This window comes from Numenius arquata, chromosome 12 (genome assembly GCF_964106895.1).
Source record: "Numenius arquata chromosome 12, bNumArq3.hap1.1, whole genome shotgun sequence".
Classification (NCBI taxonomy): Eukaryota; Metazoa; Chordata; class Aves; order Charadriiformes; family Scolopacidae; genus Numenius; species Numenius arquata.
Window position 1 is genome coordinate 6,844,312 of NC_133587.1, and position 11,490 is coordinate 6,855,801.

Genomic DNA, 11,490 nt, shown 5'->3' on the forward strand with positions numbered 1-11,490 from the left:
ATTTCTGCATTTTGGAGAGTGTTGTATTTGTTGCTAGCTAAGAGGACTTTTGGCTGCTTTATGGCTTTTTGAAGACTTTGCTGAGTTCTGCAGACTTAATGCTTCACCTTCAGTTCTCCACATCAGCTGAAGAACAGCCCCAGCTCACGTTTGCCTGCAGAAAGCCTTGGTGATCACTAGAGAGTGGGTTTCGGTGCTTTTTATTATTCCTCTTACTTTCCTGTTGCTTCTTTAATTTCTTTTGTCTGCTCGTGTCCAGATTTATGGCCAGCATTTGTCAGCGCGTGGAGCTGAGATGCTGCGTGAGCTTTCTGTATCCCAGGCCTCTTCCTCTATGGAATGTGCTGGCATCTGCAGCTCCAAAATGGATCAGCACCTTTCCCAGCTGATTTGAAAGGTAGAAAAGCTGCACTCAGGTAGAGATGGCTCTGGACAAGAAGGGAACGAAGGCTGCTGGTGGTTAATGGTTGACATGAGACATATTTCTTGCAAGGCTGTTATAGGCACAAAACCCTGTTGTATTGAAAGGTATCGACCTAAAAATCATATGCTCAATTTCTTACAAACTATAGGCACTTTGTTGTTGTTTTGGATGGAAATCTGTTCAGCCAATTCTGCTTCTGGGAGCACTGTATCATTTCTGCCAGTCCCTGAAGAGGGTTTAGGTTTCCCCGTGAGACTATTTCAAATGGGACCAAGTGATGCAGGAGAGATCTTCTCTAGAAGCCATCAGCGGCACCAAAACACTCACGTTTTTAATAATCTTGAAATATGTGGGAGTACCAAGGTAAGGTAGCTGCTCACTCTTCCAATCCTTTCAGCACACATCAAAAAAGGAAACACTAGACAGAGGTGTCTAATCAAACCAGTACCAGAAGCTGCCATTTGGCAGCACCATGAGGTGGTACCTGGCAACATTAATCCTCAAAGAGCAGACAGCAAAGTCCTGTCAATGATCTAAGTGTCCAAGTGACTGGCTTTGAGGAGTGCTGCTTCCCTCCTGGCTGCGTAGCGGGGAATCGATGGCAGCGTGCGCAGGGTCGGGGTGTCAGCCCCAAATGCAAGCTGCAAATTCACACACAGGAGGTCTGTGCTCTGGGAGGTTCCTCCAGGTTCAGATGCCACCTTTCAACCAGGCTGTTCTTTCCCCCTCCTCCTCTTGAAAACAGGGGACGTTCCAGTGTTCTGTTGATATCCCTTTGGCTTTGTAGCTGCTTAGAAAGTTGCCTGGGAAGGCAAGTGCGTGTGTCTGCGTAGGGGGCAACTCCAAGAGGAGGGTCTCTAGTCACGAAGCATCGTATTTGCCCAGCGAGGTGAGAGCTGGGCAGGTTTGTTATGACATAACTCTTTGGGGGGGTTGTGGCAGAGAAGGGGGGGGGAGAGAGAGAGCGAGAACTGGCATCTGCAGCACCCCGGCGGTGATATCAGACACAGGATCTGGCAGCTTTGGGGTAAGCCACCACCTCTCCGCTCCACCACTCGGAGCATCCTGGATCTCCAGCTCGAAGGGGGGAGCGAGGCAGCAGCAGCAATCATGGCAACGTCAAACGGTTTTATTTCTTCGTGACCTCTCTCTTCTCCTCTCTCTCATCAATAATCCACCTGAGGGCTTTTTTTTTTTTTTTTTTTTTCCCCCCCGCCACCCTCACCCCCCTCCTTCTCACTCCCTTTTTTGATGTGGAGAGAGGGGAGCAAAGGGGGCACCGGAAAGTGTTTATTTTGTTCGGCAGCTTTTTGCAGCGTGTTTTAAAGAGCTCGCGAAAGGACCCGGGTAAAGAACGAGAGAAAAAAAGAAAAAAGGCACAAAGTGGTGACGGACGGGGGGTGGGTGGGGGGGAGGGAGAAGAAGAGAAGAAGGAGAGAGAAAAAGCGCGACAGAGGGAAGAAGCCGGAGGAAAGACTTTCAGCGCGGCGTTGCCGGGAGGTGCGGGTGTGTGTGTGTGTGCGGGTGTGTGTGTGCGTGCGGGGGGAGCGGCTGCCGGCGGTGCCTCCCGCCGGTGCGCGGCGCGGTGGCCGGAGCGGGGCGCGGAGCGGCGGCCGCGGGTGCCGACCATGGGCTGGCGGCTGCTGCCCGCCGTCCTGCTGGCCCTGGCGCTGGGCGGCCCCGCGGCGCGGGCGCAGAACGACACGGAGCCCATCGTCCTGGAGGGCAAGTGCCTGGTGGTCTGCGACTCCAACCCGGCCACCGACGCCAAGGGCTCGTCCTCCTCCCCGCTGGGCATCTCCGTGCGGGCGGCCAACTCCAAGGTCGCCTTCTCGGCCGTCAGGAGCACCAACCACGAACCCTCCGAGATGAGCAACAAGACGCGCATCATCTACTTCGACCAGGTGAGCGGCGGGGGCCGGGGCGGGAGGGGGGGGGGGATCCCCGCGGGGCCGGGGTGCCCGTCACCCCCGCCGGGACGCGGCCGGGCGCCATCAACAGGTACCGCCGCCCGTTCGCCCCGAGAGCCCCCCCCGCTTCGCCCATTTCCTTAATTCGGGCCAAAAGTCGGGGTGCAGGGGGTGGCTGCCTGCGGGGAGCCCCCGCATCCCACAGCCGGAGAACCGGCGGGGCCGGGCAGGTGGCAGCTGGAGGCTCGGCTCGGGGACAACCGGGGACCGCCGCCCCGCGGAGGGCATGTGGCGCCCCGCAGGAGGTCCCCGTTTGCCCCCCGGGGATGGGGCGGAGCGGGGCGCGGAGCGGAGCGCGGTGCGGTGCGGCCGCCGTCGGGGCCGTGGGGACCGTGCGTTCTCCGGGGGTCGCCAGCTCCGGCCCCGCCGCCTCCGCGGAGGATGTGTCCAAGTTAGTTATTGGGGTGAAGCGGTGCCCAGCGGGTCCCCGAGCGGCCTCCGCGGGTCTTTGCCGCGGTGAGGGGCGCCCGGAGAGGCGGGGGCAGCAGCCGGGACCGTGCGAGCATCCCAGAGGCAGCCCTCGGCGAGGACGGGGCCCCAGGAGGTTTGGGGACAGGGTTCTCTCAGGTGCCAGCAGCCTGCGTAGGTTTGAGACGTGGGTTTTAGGCTTGTGCAGCCTTTGAGAGGGGAAAGAAGAATGAATTTTAAGGAAAAATCATTTAAGTTCTGTCACAGTCACAGGTTCACAGTACAGCCCCGCTCATCTCGGTCACTAATGACATACAGACGCCAGCACATTTACCAGCTCCCGTCCTAGGGCAAGCCCAAGGTAATCAAGACTGGTGGTTATTTTGCTTCCTATTCCATATCATGATGAAGAGTAAATTGTCGTGACAACCGAAGGCAGACATGTCGCGTAGCTTAATGCTAGCGATGGAAATTACCCTGACTTCACGGGCATTCCCCCTGGCTTTCTAGGGCTGTGTCTGGCATAAAGGAGACCAAAAATATCAATTAAAAATAAAGCATAACTAAGTGGAAAAAAAGAAAAATGTAGTCATTAAAGAAGATATTTAGCATATGGACCTTGTGCTCATTTAATATGTTCCACCCAAAGCGTTATTAGTGCTTACAGACCCAAATAAAGCAGCCAAGGCTCACGGCCAGTTTGTGCCCAGAGATGCCGGGTATTCCAGTAACTCGTCTGACTGGAAACTGGGGAATGAATTGTTTCGTTCATGTACATTCTTCCTCTCGCAGCTTCAGACTTTCGGGAAGACGGTGCTGACTTGACCATGGCTTTTTAGCCAAAACCAAGGTGCCACTTCCTGAATTAGTGTTTTCATGTCATTTTGGGGGGAATGATGAACAAAAATGCCTTTTCTTAATCTCCTCTAAACACGTGTAGAAGAAAGGTCTTGAAGGTATGATACAGCAGCAAAGCAAGAAGTATTTCCCACCCTACTTTATTTATAGTAAAGTTGTATTATAAATATAACTAAATATCCATTTTTATGAGTAATATTGCAACTCAATTGACAGAGCAATGAATAAAGCAGCATAGATGTAGATTAAAAAATTTCCATGGGTGAACGGTTTCTCCGGTCTGTATTTTTTTTATTTAGCACTGAACACCTGTACTAATTCCCATGCTGTATTTTTTGTTTGTAGATCCTAGTAAATGTGGGCAATTTTTTCACGTTGGAGTCTGTCTTTGTAGCACCAAGAAAAGGAATTTACAGTTTCAGTTTTCACGTAATTAAAGTCTACCAGAGTCAAACAATTCAGGTACGTTGATCTCAAGTATGGCTATAAACTCTTTTACTTAAATTGTTTATTTAGAATAGGATCTTGACTGAACACGAGAGTATTTAAAGTGCTTTCAAAGAAAAATAGCTTAGATTAAAGCAACCTGTGGTCAGAGTTCCCAGCAGCAGAGTGAATACATTTCCACTGAACAGCTGTAACGAGGCGAGGTCCTCACCTCAGACAAACGGCCGTAACTTCACGTCTGGAGCCTGAGAACTGAATATCTGGGCTGAAATAAAGTATTCAATGGAACGAATGACACAAGAGTAAAAGAGAGCTCTACATTTCATTTCATTGAATAAATACTCTAGAAGAATCATATTTTGCTACAGCTTAAACTCAGTGACTTGAACTCGGGAGCTGTGGGGACACGTACCTGGTTTGATTGGTTTTGTACAGTTTTGTGACCTGGCCGGACAGCTGATGGTGCCAGGTGGCTGTTTGTGACACCCCTCTGCTGTGGACCAAGGTTAATTAGGGTGCTCTACTTGTTCTATACTACACCGCCAGGTTATACCTCTACAGGGATGTCTTCTGGGGAATCTTTATAGCAGTTTAAACTTTTTTTCACTATATAATATGTAAAAGATGTGTCGTATATTAAAAAAAAGGAAAGGGGAAAAAAAAGAGTGATTCTGTACTTTCTTCTGTAGCTTAATAGCAGCTGAATTACCTAATTAAACACAAGTATGCACTAGCTTAGAGGAAAAGCCTTTAAGTTCCTGAACATCCCCTCGCTGAGCCAACAGTAAATTCCTTAAAGCACATTCCTGAATCTTCATGCCAGGTCATGCAGTTTCCGTGCCACACATCCTGGCTTTCTAGATCTGGAGTAACATCTGTGGCTTCCCTTGTTTCCACCCATGAGACCACCAGATTCATAGAAGTATCTGATGCTTCTCCCCTGATGCGTTTTGCTCCTGGACGTGGTTTTCAGCGTCCAAGGCTGAGATGAAGCTGTTTTCTGTAGGAGGAGGGATCAGCCGTGGCTTTGTGGCCCTGGGTTGCCGGTAAAGCTCCTGAGACAAGTGTAAATGGCAGAGATGGCAGAGAAAGCCACTGCAAACCCATTCACATCCCTGGTGATATGACTTCAGTTTACAACCGGAAATCACGGTTCCATTCAGGTCAATGACAAAAGTCTTAAATGAAATATTGACCTCATGAAAATCTCTATAATGAGCTTATAAACTATTTAATATGCTCAGACTTTGTTCCGTTCACTCTCTTAAATGCTGAAGGTTGAAATGGCCTAGAATACCTCTATGTCAGCCAGCTTCATTGGATAAAAAATACATATTGCCAAGAAAGATCTCAAAGCTCTGATTCTGGAAGTTCAGAGCAGAGTTTGGTGTTTCACCTGCCAGTACTCAGACCTGGGAGACTGGGGCTCGTAACGGGGTGTTACAGCCTGTGACGCGGCCCAAAATCTTCCATAGCTCAAGAGTTTATAAAGTGATGGACCAGTTTTGTTGGCTCCCTTTGGGCATAGTTCATGTGAGACCGTGCGGTGCAAACCTGTGATGTGTCTTCTGCTGTGAGTAAAATAGCTGTAAGATGATCTGCCGGGAAACCTGACCTAGAGATGGTACGGAAGGAGTGAAGTAAACCAAAACCAAGCAATAAGTAAACTCTTGATGCCCTTTTTTTTGCACGCGCGATAACTATGGGGGGAGGACTGAAACCTCTGCAGTGGAGCAAACCAGCTTGAGCCTCAGCCACGTGAGGACTTAAACACCGCTGAATCACCTGGAGGCTTCCTACGGAAGTGATATTACTATGCCCCGGGAACATCTGTTAGTGCCATTAAATATCATTAAACTGAAATTGGTTCCCGGGGGACATCTGATTAAGTGGATTTCCCAAATAGGCGAATCCCAAATCAGGGCCAGATCCTGCTGCCCTGACTTATGCTGAGCACTAATTTATTCCATGGTGACTCCCATTAAAATTAATGGGAGCATATGCAGGGCCAGCATAGTCGATATGAATAAGCATTTCATAATTCACCCCTCTGTGACTGCATTATAGCTGCTTAAAAAGAAAAAGCAGAAGAAAGCTAATAGTTTGCCATGGGGGAAATGAGAAACTCCTGGATCTCTCCGCTTCTCCAGCCCCTGCCCATCTTTATTTACAGAGTGTCTGTGTGATGTTGCTTTCAGAGCAGAGGCTGTGCTGACTTTCAGAAGTGTTTTATAGAAAGATGGATCCAGTACCAAAAGACAGCGCAGTGGTTCATAAAGCTGAAGGTCTCTTCTAGACTTTAAAACGAAGCCGCCGTCAGTAAGGGGAGGGACACAGAGTTTGCTCCTAAGGCTGCTGCAGGAGCTTTGACATCTCAGTAGGTGCCTCCAGCCCAGCTCTGGGTGCCAGAGTTTCTTGAAAATGTCTTTTTTGCCAGTGCACATCTCAATACCCTGTGAGGGGGGCACAGTGAAACAAGCGGAGGCAATAGCTCATGGTTCTGTATCGCGGGAGAGTTACAATTAATGTGCCCACGCCACCGATGACAGTAACGTGGCGTTGCCTTTCGCACCGATGGAGCCCAGACCACGGCGCGCAGGGGACAGTGTCCCACCCCCCTCACTCAGCTGCGGCCACGGAACGTGAATGTGCTTCTACACCCCAAATAAATGCAATTATTAGTTTAAAACACCACCGCCACAAAAGCAGTGAAGACTGGGACCTTAGCAGACCCTTACACTGTAGTTAATATTCAGTGATAGTTCTTGATGTTTTTCTGTTAATTAGAGCGTTTCAGCGGTTTTTCTCTTGTAGGTTAATTTGATGCTAAATGGAAAGCCAGTCATTTCTGCTTTTGCCGGGGACAAGGACGTCACACGTGAAGCTGCCACTAATGGAGTCCTGCTCTATCTAGACAAGGAGGATAAGGTTTACCTGAAGTTGGAGAAAGGTAATCTGGTCGGTGGATGGCAGTATTCTACGTTTTCTGGCTTTCTGGTCTTTCCCCTGTAAAGTCAATTTTCCTGTGACATTCATCCAGGTGTGGACTCATCATTGCCTCTGTTACATGAAGATCATTTTGTCATCATGGGATTGATGTTTCTTTATTGGTTTCTCATGGGTGAATATGGATTCTCTTTATGGATTTTGGCCCCATCTGAACTACTCAGAAGTTTCACAGAATTTTGTGTGTTTAAATACAATATATTTGGATTGAGACTAAAGCAGACAATAAATATCTATGCTTAATGTTACAGTCTAAAGCTGCCTGCAAGATTTATTCAGATTTCATTTACTGGACTTACTGGATTCATGGGAGAAGTGGATTTTCTTTGATTATGAACAGACTGGCTACCAGGTCTATAATTTAGGAGAGTTTGAGTTCAGACTTCAATCAAGAGTTAGTGTGTTGCTGCCAAAGAACTGTATATTGATATATTGGTCATACATGTTTTTGTCACTGGGACGTAACTGACATGATCTATTCCATTGTCTTGAGAAAGGTAATTATTATTGATAAGTGGTTGACTTCAGTTCTCCTCTGCGTGTAGTGTGTTGGATGGTTCACCCATATATTTATGCTCTGTCACTGGTCACAATCAAGTCGAGCTTACGTAGAGCTAAGAGGTTATGGTTGTATTTTAGTTGGAAATGTCAGTTATTCCTCTTTGCCACGTGCTGCTTTCTAAAAAGAAGAGCAGATTATAACCATTAAGAAAAATATTCTTACCAGGGTTAAAGGTGATCATTCAGGCACGACTTTGCAAAACTTTGCCCTGCAGGAAATCTCACGCTTATTCTTCAATTTTAATTAACGTGATTGATAATAACTGCTTTATTAAAAACCTAAGGGATTCCTTCCTTAGACACAACCACTTTATTAGCTGGAGATGAGATCCCCGTGTTTGTAATTATGTCTATTTTTCAAACCTTCTGTTGTGTTAAAGGTATTATCTTTGCCTTAACTCCACAACTGTATATAATTTTAGATCATATGTTTAACAAATATTAAATCCAAATAGCCGGTACCTAACTTGGTGCAATATCTTTTCGGCTTTTTGTACAGGTCATATGAATTCATAAACTTATTTATTATATCATTGTTACATAATAAAGATTAATATATGTTAGCTGAATTTTTGACCTTTGGATTTTGGAAGTCACTTCATGCTATTTTTTTATTGGATAGAATTATTATATGCAAAGTGCAAGCTTTTGGGATTCACCAAACCTGTCATGGGAGGCAGGCGAAGTCTCATAGCTCAGTCTGGCAGAATCCTAGAGGTAATCAGAACGATCTAGACAAAACCTATGCATTTTAGTTAAAAAACATTTAGGCAGAAATCTTGGCTTCACTGAAGTTAGTGTTAAGAATCACATTGATTCCAACGGCTTTTGGATGAGACCTGTGCTTTAGGTTTTGCCATCAGCATTAAAATCCAGTGCCATCAAATTGAATATCAATTAAAAATGATTTTCACGTGAACTGCTAATGAAACCTCCATCCCTCACGCCCAAAATACACACTGAATTTGATGGATATTTGTGCCTTGCAGATCATGAAGGTTACGGTTCTAAATTAAGTAAAAAATATGTATTTGTGAATGTTTCTGGATGGAAGCATACCCAGCAATCTGAGACCTTCTCTAAAAGCCAGTTTAGGCTTGGATGTGCTGTTTCAGGTAATTTGTTTCCAATTTCTTGACTTGTTAGCCAAGTGCGGTGTATGATACTGCTCTAATCGCTGTAAATGGATATTTCACTGATTTAAAGTCCAATGTGTGGCTGGTTGATGCTCCTGATAAAAATGTCAGGGAACCAGTGGCACAGAATTGTGCCTGAATTCCTTATTTTTCTGGACCGAACATACAGGATTTTGGGGGGAATTTCGGGAGAATAGGTGGGTACAATTGCGCCCTGATGGGATAAATGAGATGAGGAGGTAGCTTGTCAGAGACGGTATCGTTTCTGTACAGAACACTGCAGTTTGGGGGGAAGTGGAAAGACACAGCAAGAAAGTGAATGATTTACATTGCTGAAAAATATAAAGTTCTCCATTATGACTAATCAAAATGTATCATCTCTGTACCCCAAAAGTATGTGTGTATGTATATATGTGTATCTAACCCCCCCTGGGATTGCAGCAGATAATATGCATGATATTGTAAAGAGGTTATTTGTGACAAGAGTCTATTTTGGAGGGGACACCAGTATTTTGTATAAAATTAGCAAAATCAAAGCTCACCTTACCCATGTTCCTACACAGACAGAAGAAAAATGGCATTAAAGGTGTCAGTGTGATTTTCAGAATGATCAAATGTATCTAACTTCTTTAGTTTGTAAACACATGATCTTTAAAAGCTGCCTGTAGCGTTCAGCAATAACACTGCACCATCTTAACAGGGTGTCCGTTTCCCCTTGGCAAAACATTTCTGATTGCTGCAGAGTCGTTAACAGTTCTTTAAACTTTAGCTAGAGAGTCTAGGAAGTTATTCAATTAAGGGGATATGTTCTGACGGAAATGTCCTAAATTTTTCTCCTCAGCCTCTAAAATCAGAATTAGTAACTCATTATTTTGCTAGTTACAGTTAAAAAAAAAGTTTGAGAGACGTCCCTGGAAAGCAGCTGGTGTTGTCTTCATGCAGCGCCGAGCACCGACTCCACGCCAGGTGGCCTCTGGAGACGGGAACTGCTCACCCCGTCTCTCAGCCCACATTCGAACATTTTCATAAGAATGAGCTGTGGTTTTTTAGACTACAATTTGAGCTACTTTCCAGATCTTGAGCTCGTTTTCATTGCATTGTCCCACCCTTCAGCGATGTCAGTAGGAGTTTCTCCCAGACGGGATGGAGCTGGGTCTGCAAACTGCTGTTTTTCTTCTCTCTCTTTCCTTTTCCTTCTGTCTTTCTGTGTTAATGCTACAGTAGTTTTCTTGTTCAGAAGCAACAGCTCAGGAGACACTTCAAATTTCAAAGGGTCTTTAAGATTAGAGGTTTGATTTTATTTTTTTTTTTTTAAAAAAAGAACTTTAAACTGCATTCAGCTGCACTGTAAAGGTTAGAGCTGAATTTCTGATCCTGTTGAATTTGATGACACTCGTTTTACTGACTCTGGTGAGGGCAGAAGTTCCCACTCTGCATCCCTGCGACAGAACGTGCCAGGGAGTTATTCCCACATCCTTCAACATATACCCACTTTGCAGTCAACTTTGGAGCTTATATGGAAGGTTGAGGGTGCAAGGAATATTCCTGGCCATGCTACTTTCTGAGAATAACTTATCTATTGTTATTATCAGTGATCTCTTTACAAAAGAGATCAGTATTTTTACCGTTTAATGTACATTTCATTTATATTTCTATTTTACTACAAAACTAAGGGGAAAAAAAGAACCATGTTGTCCTCCTCAGGTGATGTAAATATTTTTGGTACGAGCCAGGAATCCCCCTGTCTCCCAGATTCATCCTGTGTAGAAACTGCTCTGTTCTGTCGGATCCTATTTGCCAGGAAGGGTTTAGGCTGTAGATGCCGTGTGTGCCAAATGCCTGTGGAGCCAAAAAAGATGCCGTTTAAAGGACTCTGCGTAACAGAAGTGTTTCTTGGAACAGGCACTGAGGTAGCTTTGAACATTTCACAAGCAGTTTTGTCTTTACATAAAAAGGAAAAACTAACTTTGAAGCACAGAGAAGGAAAACACAGTAAATTTTTTCTTTTTTTTAAGCAATGTTTTTTATTTGTTTTGTGTTAAGTCATTTTCAAGTGGTATCGGCACATTTTCTGAGTGTTAATTAAATTGCTTTGGCCAGGTCATGGCAGCATAAATATTGCAACCTCAGTGTTACTGCTGAGGAAATGGAGACAGGGTTTGGGAAGCGACCGGTGCCAGACCCAGAGTCCCACCTCATCCATGGCTGGTGCTTGGTCCTGCTCAGTTTGCTGGATTGCTCCTTTTACTGACACAAAGCATTTTTTTTAAAAACAAAGGATGTTTTTGGAGTGAGTGGCAGTTCTGTGTTTCCTCTTCCATATTATTTAGACGTCTGTTTCTAGAAAGGTGAATGCAGTGAAACAGGACAGTTTAAATGCCCCGAGGAACTCACAATTAGCTATCAACTCTTTTTATTTTTTTTTTCCTTTTTTTTTTTTACGAGCCCCCAGAGGAGCACATCTGCAGTACGGATAGTGGTTTTATAAGCAGGTTTTAGGCTAGAGAAGATAAATGCAAGAAGCAGTATGTCATAATCACAACAAGGAAGCCGAACCATTAATGTGAAATATGGGCTGAAGCAGAGCAGCAGATATATGTTCTCCTCCTTTTATAAGGGTTTCTGAGTTGGTAACATGTTTTACCTCAGCAATTCATTACAGTTGTCCTTCATATTGTAA

General features: G+C 45.5%; 1 protein-coding gene across 1 annotated transcript; it reads left to right on the plus strand.

Moving 5' to 3' along the window:
• Nucleotides 1-2,052: 2,052 nt before the first annotated feature.
• On the plus strand, nucleotides 2,053-7,119 carry CBLN4 (cerebellin 4 precursor). Its single transcript, XM_074157331.1, has 3 exons — nucleotides 2,053-2,328; nucleotides 4,006-4,122; nucleotides 6,922-7,119. Exons 1-3 carry the CDS (start codon nucleotides 2,053-2,055, stop codon nucleotides 7,117-7,119), a joined length of 591 nt encoding a protein of 196 aa, XP_074013432.1.
• Nucleotides 7,120-11,490: the final 4,371 nt, after the last annotated feature.

Coding starts and splice junctions, on each gene's coding strand:
- CBLN4 (XM_074157331.1), top strand. CDS start 2,053: ATGGGCTGGCGGCTGCTGCCCGCCGTCCTGCTGGCCCTGGCGCTGGGC. Junction 2,329..4,005: donor GCATCATCTACTTCGACCAG/GTGAGCGGCGGG, acceptor TTTTGTTTGTAG/ATCCTAGTAAATGTGGGCAA. Junction 4,123..6,921: donor ACCAGAGTCAAACAATTCAG/GTACGTTGATCT, acceptor TTTCTCTTGTAG/GTTAATTTGATGCTAAATGG.